Source organism: Ictidomys tridecemlineatus, chromosome 9 (assembly GCF_052094955.1).
Source record: "Ictidomys tridecemlineatus isolate mIctTri1 chromosome 9, mIctTri1.hap1, whole genome shotgun sequence".
NCBI classification, from domain to species: Eukaryota; Metazoa; Chordata; class Mammalia; order Rodentia; family Sciuridae; genus Ictidomys; species Ictidomys tridecemlineatus.
The window spans coordinates 95068452-95088891 of NC_135485.1; the positions used below are offsets into that span (position 1 = coordinate 95068452).

A 20440-nucleotide genomic window follows, 5' to 3' on the forward strand; every position below is an offset into this window, starting at 1 on the left:
GCCAGGGTCTCACTGAGTTGCTTAGTGCCTCTCTTTTTCTGAGGCTGGCTTTGAACTCACGATCCTCCTGCCTCCGCCACCTGAGCCACTGGGATTACAGGTGTCTGGCACTGTGCCCAGCTGAACTTGGCTATTTACCCATGAAAAATGGTTTGCTGAACTTTAAACTTCTTCACAAGTGTGATAAAAGGTAATATTTTCTGTTAGGCTACTCATGTTAACATCCCTACCTCCTGAATTTTTCATGCTAAATACTAAAAAACATTTTAATTTGGAGAGGAAAACACTATTTGAAATGAGGACTATCTTGTAATCACAATTATTTCTATTCATAGAATAACCTTCAGTAACTTATTTTTTATAAGAATCCAAGGTTGTCATTTAAGCCAGGGCGAGTCTATGAAGTAGAAGAGACAGTGAAGAAGACAATGTCTACCTGAGCTAGCATTTAATAGAAACATAAAACCTTTTAAACATCTTTTTTTAAAGAAATCAAAACATGTATGCCATTATATTGACCCAACTTGGTTCATTCATTCAACAAATATTACTTATGTGCTGGATGTTGTATGGAAGGACGAGAGGGTCCTGAAACCCTGAGGAGCTTATTCTAGTGAAGGGAGCAGAAAATAAATATTGGGTGAGTGTCTCCCAGGGAGTAAGGGCCATGAAGTAAAACACAGCTGGGTAAGGGAAGGAGATGGTCAAAAGTTTCTCTGAACAAGAGAGATTTAATAAAGGGAGACGTGTTTTAAATTCCTTAAAATGTAGTACAAGTGAAGCATCTCTAATCCAAAAATTGAAAATTCAAGACTTCTCCAAAACCCTGAACTTTTTGAGCACAGATACAATGCCACAGTGAAAAAAAAAATCCCACCCCTGATCTCATCTGAGGAGTCACAGTCCAAGTACAGGTATACTAAAAATACTATCTCAAATTACTGTGGGCTATGTGCATAAGGTATATATGAAAGAAATGAATTCTGTATTTCAGCTGGTCCCACCTCAAGATACCTCATCATGTCTATGCATATATCCCAAAATCTGAAAGCCAATCCACCCATTGGTCCCAAGAATTTTAGATAATGGATACTCAGCCTATAATTTTAAGTAGTAACCAATGTTTCACAATAATGCTGAAGAAACCCAGGCATAGCATCATCACTAGGCAAACCCTTAGCACCACTGGGCAGCAGCAGTCTCTTTCTGTACTACTTTCAAAGGTCATTTTGTAAAATATGCCATGGTGGATTACTTTCCCTGTCACTGGCAGTAATCCTGTAGGAACCTGAATCTTTGAAATTTTGGTAGGATCCTACGTTAGATTGAGGCTTTGTACATAGACCTTAAGAGAACGTGTGGGGATAAAGGTGTGCATGTGTGATTTGGACTTTCTGCTTTGTGTTTCAGGGGGAAAAGGGAGCGATGGGAGAACCTGGACCCAGAGGACCGTACGGCCTGCCTGTGAGTTCAGTGTGCACCGCCTTCTGCATGACTGACTGGTCACTGACACAGTTAACCCTCCCCTTGTGGGGCAGACTAATCACATTAAAAAAGCAAAACCACTCCACTAATTACATAAATAGAGATAATTCCGTGTTCTTCACAGCAAGGTCACATTTGTCTCACACCCTCTCATCCTGTATAGACACACACCATGCATTTCACAAGACTCAAGGGCTCAGACTGTCCGTAGGATGAATACTGCTGACCTGAAAGCAGGATTCCAACTGTCAGATAACGCCCTCCCTGTGCCACCTGACTGGATGCTCCTAACTGCCACCTCCTGGAAAGGTCGCTTTCTGAAAGCAGGTGTGGAAGTTTCATGGACAATGATCTTCTTCACACTTTATTTTTATAGGTTATTGATTAAAAGCACTCTTGCTAGTAAAGATGATCCTTGAAAATAAATTGGTATTTATCGTGACCTGGACATTTGTGATCGAAGTTACTAAGGACAAATGGTCTTCAGAGCAGAGAAGGTTGATAGTGTTCTATTACCAGAAAATTCACAGAATCCAATTGAGACCTCGGGTTTACTTTTTTGCAGTAATTAGAATTAATTCAGCAGGGTGGGGCAATGAAGCAGCATATATTGTTTCAAGGTTTTTAACCTCCCCGTACCTTCCACATAGTTTTGGTGAACTGAAATAATAACCTATGATTATTTCAGATACTGAATTTGAGATAGATGTCAAAATCTGATTAGTGGAATCATACCAGCTTCTGGGAACTTTGGGTGGATCCACAGAGGGACACACCAGGGTTGTCACCAAGAGAGCGAATTTCTCAACTTTGCATTTAAGAGTCTGATGACTCCTTTTATACTTGGGAATCATTCATTTGCAAAGCTTGCTTAAAAACAGTTTAAGTTGCGACTTTTACACTGTTAACATTCATACAGAAGGTGTACATTTGGCGCACATTAGAACTATATTATATTATATTATAACTATATTATATTATTAGAACAATAAGAAGATTTCACATTCTTCACCCATTGAGTTAACTACTAAGTTAGCAAATTAAAGTAGCATTGATTCTCATCCTCTAATAGTGCTGGCATGCCTTGAAATCAACTAAACAGTATTTTTGCTTTTGACTTCACTCTTGAACTGATAGCTTGATAGCACTCCTTAAACTTTAGCAAAATTCCAATCTATTTAACCCAGTATAAAATCAGAAAGAGACTTTCATGGCCCTTAACTGCAACACTAACAATCACTTTCCTTGATTTGAACAGATTTGTATTACTAATCAATAGAGAATCCTTTTCCCATTCCAGAAATAATTGTTCTAATATAAGTGGTTGCATGTCCAGGCAGCCTTAAGTAAAACAATAACCTATTCATGAAACTTAGGAACACTAATGTAGCTACTATGGTTCTTTGGCAGGGGAAAGATGGAGAGCCTGGTCTTGATGTAAGTAATACAGACAACAAACATCTATCTCCCTATGATAATAGATGCTGATGGTCTCCATCATCAAGGATAGCAAGAATACTTATTTTTTCTGTGCATATAACTATGCATAGAGCATATATTGCTGTGCACGTGGACAGCAATATAGAATACACTAGTGTTTGCATGAGATAAACAAAGGCAAATACAATTGCCTGGTATAAAATGAATAATAGATAGTATATAGTGACACTTCACCATATATTCCCAATTTAGGGTACTCAACATCAGCATGACCCATTTATGGAAAAAAAATATGCATAAAAATCAATACACCTCTCCCATGCTACCCTTATGGAATAATATGCTTATTCTCACAGCTGTCATGCAATATTTTTTCCTCTTAGCTTTAAGTACCTATTTATTATTTTTCTCAGATGGTAACATAATTTTATAAAAGTAGAGAATGTCAAAAAGTAAGTGCTTCTAGAAATGATTAGTGTTTATCCTTATTATGTGAATAAATACAATAGCAAAAGTTATCATGACTGCTTATTGAGCACCTGATATATGCAGGCATCATTCTGGTACTTTGCATATATCATCTCATTTAACATTCACAACAGCCATGTGACAGGTAGTCATTAATCCTTTTTACAGTCAAAGGAATAAAGAGCAGATGTATGTGATTTGCCCAAACTTACACTAATTAGTGAACTTGCCAGGATCTGAATGACTATGCCAATATTCTTTCCATGCTAAATTTTTTAAATACTTTTTGAATTTGTTTTTATTAGTTATACATGACAGTAGAATGTATTCTGACATATAATACATATATGGAGTATAACTTTATTCTTCTGGTTGTACAAGATGTAGAATTACATTGGTCATGTAATCATATATGCACATATGATAGTAAGGTCCAATTCATTTTACTCTCTTTCCTATTCCCATTCCCCCTCCCATCCTTCATTCTCCTTTGTCTAATCTAAAGTAGTTCTGTTCTTCCCCACCACTTATTGTGAGTTAGCATCTGCATATCAGAGAAAACATTTGGCCTTTGGTTTTTTGGGATTAGCTTATTTCACTTAGCATGATATTCTCTAGTTCCATCCATTTACTGGCAAATGACATAAATTCATTATTTTTTATAGCTGAGTACTATTCCATTGTGTATATATACTATATTTTCCTTCTCCATTCATCTGTTGAAGGTTCCATACCTTAGCTGTTGTGAAGTGAGCTGCTATAAACATTGATGTGGCTGAATCACTGTAATATGCTGACTTTAAGTCCTTTGGGTATAAACTGAAGAGTGGGATAACTGGGTCAAATGGTGTTTCCATTCCAAGTGTTCCTAAGGAATCTCCATACTGCTTTCCAGAGTGGTTTCACCAATTTGTAGTCGCATCAGAAATGTATGAATGTGCCTTTTTCCCCACATCATCATTTTGCATCTCTAGCAATTAGAGAAATGCAAATTAAAACTATACTGCGATTTCATTTCTCTCCAGTCAGAATGGAAATTATTATGCTACATTTCTTAGGAGAAGAAGCAAGAAACCTGTTGTGTACAGATAGAAATAATATATTTCTAGCATCTAAGTGTTATTTGATCTAAGTTGTTAGATTGTTAGGTCATTTTTTTTTTTTGCTATTTTTAGTTCAGATTAATGAATCCTAAAATGTTTATTTCCCACAATGTGATTTTTACCACTGTTACACCAATAGACCTCTTGGATTTGCTTTTTTGTCCTCCAGGGTTTCCCTGGTCCACGAGGCGAGAAGGGTGACCTGGGAGAAAAGGGAGAAAAGGTGACCTGTCCCTCCCCACCCGTGTCTTGTGTGATTCTGCTCCTGCTGCTGTCTGCTTTGCCGCTCCACCTGTATGACTCCATCAGCCGCTTCCTCCAACTCAGTCCTGTGCTCCAAAAACACACTGAGGCCTGATCTAAGAAATCAGGTTTTCAAAGAGGAATAAGGAAGTCTACTCAGCCAGAAATGAGGGCACTGTCTAGCACAGAAGAAAAAAAAAAAATCTAATCCCCAGATAGCCAAGCTGTAATCTTTCAACTACCTGACACCAAGTTTGAAAAATGTCCAGGGGGTTTTGAATTTTTCTGTTTCATAAAAATAAAATTACATAGCACAAACCTGCAATGGTATTTTGGCTGAGCCCATATAACCCTGTAAAGCCAGCATCTCATTTGTCTTTATGACATTCCCAGGAAATAGACATGTTGTGAATCTTGAATTTTTTTTTATTCAAAAAACAGGACAAGCCGTGTGATGGATAAACCACAGTTAAGTCCATTACACAGAGACCAGGACTTGCCACTGTCAGATTCAGAGCTGATGGCTGTGGCTTTTGAAAATGAGGATATTGGTGTATTTTATGAGGTGAGCATGGAGGCTCTATCTCAGGACCATCAGCTCAAGTTTATAGGGGCCACTACCAAGCAGGACAGTTTATGATGGAAAGAAAAGTTTGGATTAAGGATTATAAAAACCCTCTTTTCTTTCCTCTCCTTCCTTCTTTCCCTGCCTGTACTTGACTTGAATCTTTGACCTGATTTGATCTAAGAATGGTTGACATCAGACAAAGCATTATCTGTATTATTAAAGTAACTGGAATTAGGCTTTCACAATCCGAATTTAAAGGAATTCTGCTTCTGTGATTAATTCACTCTGATTAATTCTGTTATTCTATTTAACACATTGTTTCCAAACCCCAGTGGGTTCTCTTGAACTGTAAAGTTCACAGCTGCTGGAAAGCAAGGCCAAATGAGATTTGTCACAGAAAGAAGGATCCACAGAAGGCTGTGCACGCTTTAGTCCTTAAGCACCCATCAGCCTTCTATTGGTAAGAGATGCCATGCAGTGGCATCCAGAGCACCGTTGTCACATGCACTGAGCACTCAGGTGCTCTACCTGTGACCAGCCTTTTAGTCCTCATAGAACACCCTGAGAATGGTGCTCTTATTTCCCATTTCACAGACAAGGAAACTGAGACCAAAAAAGTTATTTGACTCTGCATTACAAATGCCAACTATAATGTTTTGAGATAAATTGTGCATGAAAACTGTCAGCACAAGGTGGTTTTAAAGATTTTATGTATGTATTCTGTATTTACCTAATGTGTTGTATGAGCCCCAAATCTTATTCACTCAAGATATGTCACTCAATTTTTTGATCCTTTAAATAAGTAAGAGATTTTCAGTGTTGGGCTGGGGATGTAGCTCATTGTTAGAGAGCTTGAATAGCATGCTTGAGATCCTGGGGTCCATCCCCAACACCACAAAAGAAAGAAATTACCTATGTGATAGATTATGAAAGCATAAAGCTACAGAATATTAATCACCCATGCAAACATATTTCTATGTACAGATTCCATGATTAGAAGTTTTATACTTAGGAAAATTAGATTCTAAATGTGAACATTTATGAATATCATACTTTGACATGAGGAATAAAAAATTACCAAGTGCTTACCATATGCTTATCTCCACAATGAGATACATAATTCAAATCACTGTTGTGCATAATTCCTTGTATAATAGTGTCTCTTTTCCATAGAGCTTGATATTTGCTAAAATATTAATTAAAAAATTAACCTCCTAGCCTACCACAACAACAATCCTGACAACTCTTTTGAGTGGTTAATCTGAGCTAATTTACCAATCAAATAGAACTGAGTTCTAAACTAACACCCAACACACCTGGTCTCAGTCACACCTACTTGAAGAGGAGTCCATTGCTTTCTGGGAGGAAAGAGCTCATGCAAACAAGCTTAAATCAATTTTACGCTGTGACATTCAAGTAATTTGCTAAGGAGCAACACCTTACTTCCAAATGCCCCTCCCATCTGACTTCCTATCACCCCAGCTCCATCTCACTCTGCCTTTCATGACTTTTTCTCTTATCCCGATCAACCAAACACAACGCTTTGCTCTCTTTCCCAAGATTCAAGAAACCCAAATGTTTTTGATTCTGCATCTTCTGATGCAATCTTTTTGGCACACAGGAGATGAATGAGGAGTTTTCACTTGGTCTGTCAGAATGAATGTATTAATTTGAATGCATATCTTATGTTTCTGTTCTGTGGATGTCTCTTCACCTTTGAATATTCATGTTGTTTTGCTTCAGAGATTATTCAGTTTTATTGCAACTGCCATCCTGATTGCAGAATGAATATACTAATTTAAATACGTATTGTATTTTGTATTCTGTTGAGCACCAATTCTGTCCATAAATATACAGATGTTTATGTTAATGTGAAACAGCTGAGGTGTATTCCTTCCTTCTCCTCCTTTTGCCTCCTTTCCTTAATTCCTCCATTCCTGTGATCCATGCAGATTTCCCACAACCTCTACCTTGATTCCTAAATACTAATTTCCATGGCTACATTCCCACTATGTAATTATCCTGCCTCCCTCATTTTTACCAAGTTCAAACTAGTTTTCCTCCATCAAACAGAATTTGGGGGTCTTTCATTACCTTGCAATTAAGCTGGAAACTCATTTACCATTGTGAATATCTAGTATGAGATCAGTGAAAATTAAAGAAGACCCCTAGGTTTACAGAAACTTGTTTCTACAATTGGCATCCGTGCAAAGTATTAGTACTTTGAACATTTGTTTACCTGGCTTAATAAAAGTCTTTGTTTTGGTTTTCTTAAAAAAAAAAAAAAAGCTTAAAAGAAATAGAAGTATATTTTTAATACATTGAATTTTTGATCAGAGATTCAGAAAATAAGATTGGATACATTTCAACAAGGTAGAAGCTGCTGATATTTTTTTTTCCTTTTTCTCTGGCTCAATGCAGCTTTTAACTGTTAGAGGATTTGAAAGGAAGAAAGTTGACAGGTATTGAAAATGGGGTGCAGTATCCATTATTCCCCTGAACTCTACCTACCCCACTAGCTTCAATACAATTGGTATCTGTCATCCATGGCACAAACCTCTAATCACAATGACTGTGGCATGGTGGTGGGAGTTGGCACTGATCTGCCTTGCTGATATGTGAGCCTTTTGGGTCTCCTGCCATCTTTTGAGTTATCTTAAAATCCCACAGACTGTTTCCCGGAGACCACTGTCGCTCTCCAGGTATGTTATGTATTATAATATGCTTTATCTAAACCAGAAAACAGTGGTAAATGCCCTTCCAGATTTTTCTTGGCTAAGCCATACTTTGAATCACCTTTACTTCCCTCCCAAATAAAACCTGTCTTTTATTTAAACCCTTGTATCCACAGGGGGAAAAGGGAAAGAAAGGCAAAAAGGGGCCTAAAGGGGAGAAAGGAGAACAGGGTGCTCCTGGATTAGATGCACCCTGCCCGTTGGTATGTCTGACTCATGAACTGTCTCCAGGTGGCTTGTGTGAGGGGATGACACGGGAGAAGAGCAAGCTGGAGGGACCCGTAGCCTCATTTAACATGGACTTTTAGATGCTAAGAAGCATCTCAGACCATCTTGGTATGTTCCCACATCTTGTCTCTGGCCACAAGCTCTACGTGACTTCTTTAATCTCAAGTATCGCTTGTACAGCTGGAATCTGACTATAGGCTCTGAAGAGGAGCCTGTGCTATTGCTCACCCCTCAGGAGAGAAGGTCACTGTTTTAAGACGAGCCCTTGTTATGGGACTATGCCCAGTGCCATGTTACTTTGTTCAACTTCCCTGGGTGTTACTTTTCCCTTCCAGGCTGCTGCTCTCCCGGGCTTTTATTGTACTAGTTATTTCTTTAGCAGAATCTGTGCTTAAGTGAATTCTTGCGTTAGTAACATTATGAGTTAATCTTCACAAACAGGGATTCCGAGGCGTTAAGGGGGAAAAAGGGGAGCCAGGCCAGCCTGGCCTGGATGGGCTGGATGCCCCTTGCCAATTGGTACAGTATTTCTCTTTCCTACCACCCTGCATGCAGTTCCTTTGTTGATTACGTATTCATCTCTATCAGTGTAAAGTGGTTCTTTCTGGAGCAAGCTTTACATGATAAACATACTACATGCATGTGCATGAACAGGCTCCTTCTGAAACTGCAGAGGGAAGAGCAAAGCATGAGTTATCAGTGAATGCAAATTAATCTCACCACTGACATGACTACCGTATCTGTGTTCTTTGAAATATTAATTTATTTGATAAATATTTAATGATTAAGTTAGATAAAAATATTTGATGCAGAGGGCACTGTTAGGCCATAACTTCTGCTTTACCCCTCATTTTAACTTTTTCTTTTTCTCTAAAAGAAATGAAGATATTTTTTGTCTCTTCCACAAAATTTTTATCAGGCCATAAAGAAAACCAAACTACAGAATTAAAGCTTCTATGGTCAAGAGTTAACCAATTTGAGGGAATGCAGTTATGAGACCATGTGGAAGAAACCCAAACTTCTGAGATTACAAAGATAATAGTCTGCAGCCCAAACCCTCTTCTTGTCACGTAACCTTTTCAACTTAATGGTCTCTCCTTTTGAAACTCACTTTCCTAAAGTAGACAGAACCCCCTTCTCTCCATTGGCATGAACTCAAAATCTTCCTTATACTAAAATCTAAAATTCTACTGGTTTATCCTTCTCCTTGTACCAATCTGGCATTACCAATTTTTCCCAAATATTTTATAAAGCTATTTCAACATTTTTATACCTTTAGACAATAAGAATATATTTTTATAAAGTAAAAAGAAAAAAAATGTATGGTTATGTTATTCTTGATCTGCATGTTCTTATGAGTCTTCGGTTCTAAGCATGATTCTTTAAAGGTAAATTCATGTTTCTCAAGCCTTTTAAGAGGTTGTATGAATAGAAAACAAAGTTATTTGGGCAATAATTCCAGTTATAAAATCTCAATATGAAGTGCCTAGTCTTATTTTGTTTGCTTGGTATTGATAAGTTGTATTTTATAACCACTTTATTGTAGAAAAATATGAGCATGCCTTCATACTATGTCAACTTTTCCTGTCTCATTGATATCATTTGTATCTGAAGAATGCTGACGCTTTAAGTTATAATAAATTTTGCAACATTTAGGAACCCCATCTCTTATTCAGAATGTTAACTGACTTCTGAAGAATTTAAATAGAGAAATAGATGAATGCCATAGATAACACTTTACTATAAAATCTACCTTGTGGCTGCCTGTCTTGCAATTATGTCTTGCAATATCTTCTTTCAGTACAGGAATATGAAAAGTTATTGACATGTGAAGAGCGATAAACTTCAGATAGAAATGGTTTATCGTTGATTATTTACCATTATCATGAATTATTATCGTTATCATGGTCCATACTGACCAGAAAGAGAAGTTATTTTTTTTTTGGTCTACTTAATAAAGATAATTGTGAATGTCTTTAAATGAAATGAGGAGATATAGTACAGATTTCTTATCAAAAGATATAAACTGAATAAATCCTAAGACCACCATGCTTTGTAAATTGCTTCTCCAACATTAGGTATAGCTTTTTCTGTAATATAAATATTTTTAAAACATGTTCTCACTGGAAAAAAAATTTGTATTATTTTCCTTTTAATTGATACTGGGTAATATATAGGGAGATAGTAATTAGTAAAAGATGGCTATGACTAAAGCCACCTAACAGATAGAAATCTTTTTTTTTTTTAAGCCTGTGGGCATGTGAACTATGAAGTTTGATCATTTTCGAGGAGTCTGAGGAATTCTTTTTCCTTTTAAAACAGGGCCCAGATGGATTACCCATGCCTGGCTGTTGGCAAAAGGTAGGTGTCATGGAATGATTTCTAAAGGAAGTACTCTCCTTTCTCTTGACCTGGCCTGGCCCTTTTCATTCAGAACAGATCTTTTGCATTTGACACTCATGAATGATTCCGGCTTCACAATATCTTGATGAATATACTTATTACCTATTTCCTTGTAAGCTGATGTGTGAAAATAGTTCTTCACAAACATCATGATTTGAAACCTTCCCGACTTGATCCTTTGTTTGGAATGGAAAGGGGCAGTGGGTCTTAATGGTTTGCTGGTCAAATTCTTTCTTCTCTACTGTTGAGCATAATCTCCAGTGGTGATTCTTTTTCTACTTATATTTAGTTACTTAGACCAATGTGACAATATATGGTAGAACCCTGTCAATATTAGTCACAAAGCTGAGAAAGCAGAAAATATACACTATTTTTTTCAGTGATGCCTTGATTTATCTAGGAGAACCTGATTCAATTGGCACCTTCCAGGCACATCAGCTTATTCTAGCCTTTTCATGTAGCTGCCTTTAGTCACTGCATACTCGTGTCCTATATAGAGGGACCATATCCTATATAGAGGATGTTCTGTGTGCAATGGCTGTGCCATAGGCACTTTCACACGGGGGGAAATCATTTCATTTAATCCATGCAGTAACCTACTAATGAAACAGATTTAAAGAGGTGAAGGAACTTCTCAGAGCACAGAGCTGGTATGTCTAGCTCTCCACACACAGAACTTGGAGACTGGAGGGTAGAAAACAACAGCAAAACCTGAAGCCAAAAAAGAGCAGCATATGCTGTACTTCTCAGAAAATACCTAGTCTTCACCTAGTAATTGTGTGAACTCAGTTATAAAGGATGGTGTGCTACTGAAGGACCGAGGGAGCCCATTAAAGTGAAAATGATCTTGGTGCAGTATAAGAGCTGCTTTGATCTTTTTTAGATTTTTCTCCAACACTTTATAGCTCAGTTCGTATTTTGGGACAGGCATGCTTCATTGACAAAATCATGTACAATTACAAAACAAAAATTGGCAAAATTATGTAAAAAAAATCTTAAATTAGATAACATTGGAAAAATTATATAAGTTAACAAAACTATGTAGGATTACAGAAACAGGAGGAGACACTTGACTCTTGGTTGGCTCTCCTGTTAGCAGTTCCACCACTGAGAAAACCTGTGCACTGTCTTAGAGGATTTCACCTACTTGGCCAGGGAAAGAAAAAACCTCTCAATAGTGTCATTTATTTAGTAGCTTCTCATACTCCACTTTCATCCTGTCAGATAATTAGTGGGATCACTTCTGAGGTCGGGTGGGTCTCAGGACATGGACCTCTTCTTCACCTAAGAAATCTATCCTCTGGCCACCAAAAGCCCTGTTCACACAACCGGCAATACCATCCTGTGCTGGAATCACTATTTGCTTTCTAACCTTTGCCCTGTAATCTAATAATATAATGATTTTTTAATCCAGTCATTAGTACACTGAGAGGGAGAGGCATCGGTTTATTCTACCCTCTTCATGCGGCTGCCCTTAGTCACTATGTGTGCATGCAAACCGATTTCTTTATCCAGCTTCACAGTCCGGGGTCACTATTGGTTTGTGGCTGTCTTTTGAAGCCCTTCCTTTCTTGTGAAGGCACAAAGTATAATGGCAAGAGGCGAAGGCCTCATCATCATTTGGGGTTCATGAAATGAAACACGTGCTAATAAGATGACTGGTATTGGAAAATCAGAAGTCTCCCTGGGAAAAACTCATTTTTCCATAAGACACTGACTATATCCTACATCCGATTAAGAATTTTATTAATCTATTACACAAAGAAAACAAAATCTCAGTGAAAAAAACTTCAGTATTGCTTAACTCCCCACCCCAAAACATACTCGTGCAAGCCACTTTGACCAACCTCCTTCAACCCTCCCCACCAAAAAGAAAAAAATTAGAAAAGTGGAATGTCCTCAAATTTCTTATGTGGTTAACTCAGCTATCTCAAATAGTCAAGTCCAATAATTTTTAAGTGATATTTTAAAAATAAGTCCAGTCGAGGATGTTCACCAAGTCCTGTTTTCTGTGGACCACTCTCATAAACACTGTTGTGCTTATTAGACTGTAAACACACTGGCAAATGTCTGTGTGACTTAAAATTCAGATTGTGGCAGCAGTGTAAATCACTATGCCTAACAAGTTTTCTTGGCATGCCACATTTAGTGTTTTTTCATGCAGAACTATTTGATCTTTGCTCAAATTGCTTTTCTTTCTGGATATAGTTCAGTTTTCTAAATTTGTCAACACAGAAAGAGTTGCTAAGCTAGAACTGCAGTACAATGCATTAGTCCAAGTGTTATTTGTATAGTGAGTAAATAGCAGAATGTATTAAGAGGCTATTAAGCTTATCATCATCCATCATCATTCATAGGTTGGAAACTACTCACTAGGAGAAATACCTCTAGCCCTGTGCTTCATCTGATTTAATACTTCACTGAACTTAACTTTTCCAGGTAGGGCTAACAGAATCTTTTTAACACCAAGTAAGAGATGTTTTTTTTTTTTTTTTAAGTGAAGTTTTAAACCCTGAAAAAAAAAAAAGAATCTTTAAATTCTGTAAATTATTTGCAATACATTGGTTTTGGTACCCAAACTTGCATCAAATTTGAAATCTGAGAAAAGTGAGTTTGGAGAAAAGAATGCTTCCTACAGACAGAGTTTTGGGTATTGATAGGATGGTGTGCATAAGCAGAGTGAATAGCATCTCTCAAAGACAGAGAGCACACAACCTGCTACGCACACCTAGTAGAGCATGGGTGTTTCTTAGAAAAGCAAATGTTGTTAATGAATAAGCTGAAAGATGCCTCATGCCTGTGGAGCTGCATGAAGAGAACACCATCATTTCACTCTCCTGCATTTTACTTTTCCAATTTTTCTTTGGGTCAATGTCAAGGAGGTCTCCCAGAACTTCCCTATGAAATCACATCTCAACACTGCTCCTCAGACTCTCAGATCTTATTTCTATTCTAGGAATATCTTCAAATAATGGCTGCTCAGAAAGAGGGGCCTTGGCTCTGCGGTGTCTTAGGACATCACAATGGAACCTGTCATACAGCTTGAGCCCTGAGAGCAGGAAGGTCCACCTTGCCCAAAGGACAACACAACCTAAAATAGTAGGCCATTATACGTAGACAGGTGTGGGTGAAGTGAACGGCATCACTGAGGTCAGAATCCTAAACTTTTTCCACTTTAATGCTGGAAGGTTATGTAAAGGCACAAATACAAAACGGAATTTAATAATTACCTATGTGATAAAATCCTAAATTTTCTGCTTTCCCAGAACAGTTACCGAAACAAACATCAAAAAGTTCTTAGTGGTGAAGGAAAACAGGGGTTGAATTTAATATGGAATTTGTAATATTCTAGAGTTCAGAAAGTTAGATCCGGGACACACACCATGGGATCCATTAGCGCATTGATAAACACTGTAGTCAAGGTTCTACCAGCTTTCTTAAATGTTAATTTGGAATTGTTATCCAAGACTACTAATGCCATGTATTTGTCTTTTTTTATTGTCTGTTTTTCTGCAGTGATGCGTCTAACCTTCCAAGCATGAAGTTGTGTATATAATGGTCCACTTTCTATATTTATAGTTGAAAACAGAATTGCAGATTTTACAAGTCTGAGATATGTTTACATAGAGCTGCTTCTTCCTGTCCGCAGTAGTACATGTGTCCATCTCTTTTCCACTTACATCTGAAATTGGGCAATTTATGAAACCAGTGAGAAGTCTGCAAAAAAATATAGATCAGTGTCTCTTTATCTTATATGAAGATATGTATTTATATGGACATCTGTGATAGAGAATGATCGTTCTTGCTATTTTCTTACTTTGGGCTTGTGAATTGCATGGACAAAAAGTGCCATGACATAGTTTACATGAAATTGTGACCAAATATGGACTCGAGTCTATGAACATGTACCATACTGACTGACTTTGGAGTTTGCCATCACTTCCCCAGTCACCTTCCCTGTTAGCAATGATTCGTGCCCACACCACCTACTGAAACTGACTAAAAAAGCATGACTGTGTGCCAAACCTGCCTGTCCTTGTGCAAATTCAGATGCTAGCATGCTGCTTTATGAGTCCTTTGATTACATCTGAGCTTTTATTCCTTTTGTCATCTCAAGGGGGTTACACCATGGCTTATTGCCAAAAAGAGATAAGTTGGTGGAAAGCACACAATTGGTCTATCATTTTGAGGGAGTTGCAGTCTCAGCTGCAGATCTCCAGCTTCCAGTATTGTGAGCTCATGGGGCCACCTTGGCTGAAATACCAAGGGGGTGAGCTGATTGCTGCCGCTGGTTTTCCTGGTGCTGCTCTTGGCAGTGAAGACATGGGAAGAGGACCGGTTCAGCATCCTGCGCCATCTCTCATGTGACCAAGTAGGAAAGAGGTTTACAAATGCGAACACCCAGAACAGCAGACTTTTTTTTTTTCTAATAAATTGAATTCCAGTGAGTGTTAATCTGGGTGATTTTGGAGAAAGAGCCATGCAGCACTTCTTTTGCGACAGGAGATCCTTGGAATGGCAGTCCCTGTTCCTGAGGACAGTGGGTGTGTACATTGCATCTAAGCCCAGATTGCTGAAGAAGTACCATGTCCCAAGAAGGGGCAGCCAAAATGTCCCCTCCTGGAGGTACAGAGGAGCTCACCGGTACAATCTCTACCAAAGTTGATGTGAGAGCTTTCTTTCCTTCCAAGATCCAGCCATACCAAACATTTTCTACAAGTTCTAGAAACAGATAGATATTTTTCATTCTTTTTAAAATATTTTTGGGGTTTCATTTTTAGTCCCAGGAATATTTAAAAAATATTTGTTTCAGTTTTTGTCACGTCTGTCACAAGCAATATTTTTAAGACAAGTCATCAAATCATAATTTGGTGCCAACACTCAAAATGACATCTCTCTTGTTTTAGATAACTGAAGAGAAAAGCAACTTCGATTTCAATTTAATCATTGTAGAGCATGAAAGTTAAGCATTTTTTCAGTATTTTTTGACTTTTTTTTACATGATGAATGTAACAAATTATCAGCTGATAGACAAGGTTTTAGAGCATTAGCTCACTTCTATTTCTTATGATTGTTTTTTCTATAGATTTCTTTCTTTTAATATTTTTTAATGTTTCTTATTCACAGACCAAACCCAAGTTCTCAAAAAGCTGTGAAATACAGTTGCCATAAGCATGTTTTCATCTACTTGCTCAAAGGTTACCTAACCATATTAGACTGAGCACTTCTTTGCACAGTAAGAAGTTGGTGGCATGTTTTGAAGTGGCTTAAGTGGAAAAGTTACATGAGGAGAAACATTGTTGATAGTATTCACCTGTTAGGTCAGTAGAGATTTTAATTTCCTTCAAGGATTCAATGCCATTTCGTTGGGAAATTTCTAGTTTTGTGAATAAGTTTTTTTGTGTGTGTGTGGTTTTTATTTTTAAACCACTGGAGGGGAAATTTGCTCATTGTTGATTTGAATGATTCAAAATGGTGTCTTTTTAAATTAATTTATCTTGTTTCCAAGGTTAAAGGCATGTTTAAACTATTAGATTAGTCTACTTGGTAGTATTTCTTGTAACATTCCACACCCCAAGCCAACTTAGCATTTTGAAAATAATAGAGTGCCTCATATGGCATAGGTAGCATAAGTTATTCCTCAATGTCTGAAATGATTCGTCTTAAATGGTTTGGGAAAAGTGAACTGGAGTGGAACTACATTCTGTTTAGAAAAACCAACTAACATCTTGAAAAAAAAGTCGGGTAGCTATATTTCTATCCTCCTTTCTGTTCTTCTAGTAGAAAGAGGTATTGAGATCACTACCTAAAACTTACACAGCTTCAGATAAGAATACCTCAACATCAAAAGAGAAGCATTTCATATATAAACAAAGTTTTAGAATTTGGCCCTTTAAGGAATACAGGGCTGTCCTGTGTGTATATTGGGTTTTTTGATTTGAGTTAAGTGATTTGACAGCATTGACTTATTCCATGATTAAAGGAAGTTGTAAACTTACATTTCATTTATTACCTTGAGAAAAACAATGGGATGATGTCACTCCTCCTGATTCAGTGGAATTTCGAGGTCTTAAACACTATAGATGATCTGAAAGTTTTGCATTATTAAAATATGTTCATGCATCATTTTGTCATCAATACAGGGAGTCTTCAGATAACTTCCAAATGAATAATTATGATTGTTGATATATGTTGATAAACATATTTCCTAAATATTTCTTTTAATTTATATTATTGGATAGAGGATTGAGAAAAATATATGAAAGACACATTGGAAATAAATCAAGGTTTACTTCTGAGAAAACATCTTTAAAAGATGCAAATTGTCGTGTTTTAGCTTTAAAACTTTTCCATTCACATTGGCTGGTGCTAATGTATTTTATTCTTTCTTTATGGACAGTGCAACTCTACTATGGATAATTTCATTTCTCTGATTATTAGCATTCCTAAACTCAGTGTGTAATTTTTCTTTTAAAATTCATGAATTTGCTCTAATTATGGTTCAATGACCATCCTCTCTTAAATGTAAAGTGTGCCTATAGATAATGTGTTTTTACTTGGATCATGGGTCCCTTTGTTTCATGTTAATTTTATACATACTGTGCCTTTATCAATTTTTGTTCTTTTTCACTGACTCATCTTTTCAACTTATATAATTTGATGAAACTTGATACAATCAGTGATAGAGGAGTCTGCACGCTCCACGCAGTTGCATGAATACGCCTACACTACTCTACCAGTTTTCACTTTGCATTTTCAATAGCAGGCCTGGAGGAATTTTCTTTATCATCTGAGTTTATACAGAACATTGGAATACCTTTCATTTGTACCAATAGAAAGGTATTATTTTTGAATTTGCAATTTGTGCATATGATGTTCTAATGGGACAAGAATTTATGCATCCTGTAGTTTATACTACATGTCCTTTGTCCACAATGTGTGTGTTTGGAAAACGATCAAATCAGCATAGCTTTACCTATTTGAAACCTTGTTTTTCCTCTATTTCTTAATAATCAAATTACATTAATATTTAAGACTACTAAAAGTAGAATTTTCTAACTTCAACAAATAAAAACCCTGCTATCTCTAGGAAGTCAAGGTCCACTAGGAACCTTATCTTTCCAAAAAGAAGAAATCACATGTGACACAATCTGTCAAAAAAAAAAATCACACATCCTAAACATGCTTAACCAATTATGATTCTGCTGAATTATTTTAGAATATAAAGACCTTCAGTCCATACTCCATCCCATTTTCCCCTAATGTGTCTTCATATTGGCTAGATTTGTTATATGCCAGAACAGAAATGCTCCTCTAACTTGAAGTTTTAGTAGATTTAGTTTTTTGCCAATCTAATACCAATAAACATATTAATAGCATTTTCATTAAAAAGACATTTAAGAGAATAAATTATCTATGCTGCTTATTAATGGAACGGTTCTTGGGGAAAAGGAAGACTTTTTCAACCTGACCTGTTATGTTTGACTTATTGACAGATTACCAACATTTCTCAAAATGCAGTTGATATTCTCTCATATCTCAGAAAAATTAATGAGTTGGATTCACAAAAGAATGTCTTACATATTGTTGACATTTATGTGAATATTCTTTATACTGTTGTAAATGTTTCATTCAACTTGACATTTTTAAAAGATGTATGTATCTTATTTTTCTTTAGGAAATATTATATTTTTATTTGTGTTTTTTACATTTTAAAGTTCATCTATACGTGCAGCTATTTTTATATTGCCAAAAACTCACATAAACACAAAATAAGAGGAAAATGAAAAAAAACATTGGCAAACATTACATTGCATTTTTTGAATGTTTCGTGGGCCAGTCTCATGCGATTGATTATTTTAAGAATGTGTTGTGTCTTATCACTGTAAATATGGCACAGACCTGATTATCTCACTAATGTAAATATTTGAAAGGTTGAATTCTCCCTGTTTGCTTTTTTATTTCAGTTTCATTGTAATTTCTCCAGCTGACATTATTGAAGCAAAAGACACAAAGTTTTCGACTTGCAGTTTGGAGATAATTGCATTGTTTCAGAGAATTGTTCAGTTTCTACTTTGTTTTTATTTGCTTTTTAAACTTGTTTCAGGGTTCTTAGTTTGTGAGAAGTTGATCTTCAGAATTATTTTTACACTATTTATGACTTATTTTCATAATGTAAAAAGTGTGTAATTATTACATATTAATCCAAACAATGATAATGAATTGTATTGTTATAAAGCTTTATTGATATTCATGACAACCCTGGCCTGTTTTCTTTGATTCCGACACAGTCCACACAGAATTTTATTCTGCTTTTCTACAATATCATACCACCACCATTCAACTATGTACACATGCCTAATTATGGTGGTCTTTAAGAACTAGTACTTTCTGGGTTTTCAAGTAATGTTTTCAAGTTGAGATTTCCCTTCCAAATTCACTTTTCTTCCAGAATTTCCTATCTTGGTGAATTGACTGACTTTACACTCAGTTGTCTCTTTTCTCCACCCCATCTAATTAGTCATACTGTGAGATCAGAAGGTAGATTATAATAATCACTTAATAGCTACTTAGTGAATGATGGTTGACTAAATGCCTCCACCCAGCCACCAATTATTTGCAAGTCTCAAATGAAAGCACCTTCCACTACTAATCTTTCCTGATCTTACCATTGGCGTTAAGTCCAGAGAACCAGAAACACTGTGACCCTCCGACACTCTGCTGTGTTTTCTTACTTTTGGTTCTACTCTGTCAGCTCTTCCTCCTTTACCTGATCATTAAATAATGACCCTCGGGGCTGTGGCCTTGATCCCCTCTTGTGGCTTTTGTTCTTTGCTACACATTCTTTCTCCAGGACAGCTCATTCAGTCTTTTATCTCCATTCAGACTTCTTCTTCCCTTCCTGACCACTGCCTTAGCCATGTCCACCTGGCTGTCCCACAGGCGCTCATCATCCTCACCCTCACCCTGATTCTCTGCTAGGCTGCTGTATCATAGTGAATGGTGCCAACTTCACCCTCTGCCACCCAGGCACACAAGATGGAAATTTTAGAATCCTTTGAGATACCACCCACCTCTCATGGACCACCTGATCCCCTCACACACAGCGTCTTATCCATGACCACGCCCCCTCAAGTTCAAATCATAAATCTCAGATTCCCCCATTCTCTCCATTTCTGTCACCAACATCCTTGTTTATGACTTTAACTTCAGAAGTCTTCTAATCGCCCCCCCCCCATAACTAATAACCACCTTGACTTCATACCCAGTTTCACCCTAAAGATGATGATTTAAATAAAGGAATCAAATTGAAAAGATTTTTTCATTTGAGATTTCTTATGAAGGGCATTTCCTTTTAGGGCCCCACTACAATAAATACAACAGACGTTTTGGATATTGTTTCTCAATATAATCCAAGAGCATGTGCCAAGGCACTTTTCCTAACAACAGCTCTGCAGGGGAAATTAATCAAGTTCCTTCCCTTGCTTAAAAGTCCTCCAGTAGTTACCCATTCTTATGCAGACACTTTGGTGTCAAGCACAAAGCCTGCTGTGATCTGACGTGTTGAGCTTCACAGAGCATCCTATCTTGCTGGTCAGCAACCCTCACCCAAATGTTTTCCCAGGTTAAACCACTCCATGATTCCTTTAGCTCTGCTTGCCTGGGCCTGAAATCCTCTCCATTCCCACCCCTACTACCCATCTGAAGAACATATGCTGTTCTTTGTGCATCAACTTACCAACCACCCCTTCCTGCCAAGTTGAAAT

General features: G+C 37.0%; 1 protein-coding gene across 1 annotated transcript in view; it reads left to right on the top strand.

Annotated features, from left to right (window-relative positions):
- The window catches only part of Col25a1 (collagen type XXV alpha 1 chain), a 444456-nt gene extending 425523 nt beyond the window's left edge, over positions 1 to 18933 (top strand). The window contains exons 33-38 of the mRNA XM_078021824.1: positions 1411 to 1464; positions 2896 to 2922; positions 4666 to 4719; positions 8712 to 8789; positions 10593 to 10631; positions 14190 to 18933. Of these exons, the coding sequence (XP_077877950.1) occupies positions 1411 to 1464; positions 2896 to 2922; positions 4666 to 4719; positions 8712 to 8789; positions 10593 to 10631; positions 14190 to 14192 (255 nt within the window). The 3' untranslated portion in view covers positions 14193 to 18933. The remainder of the gene's footprint in view (positions 1 to 1410; positions 1465 to 2895; positions 2923 to 4665; positions 4720 to 8711; positions 8790 to 10592; positions 10632 to 14189) is intronic.
- Positions 18934 to 20440: the final 1507 nt, after the last annotated feature.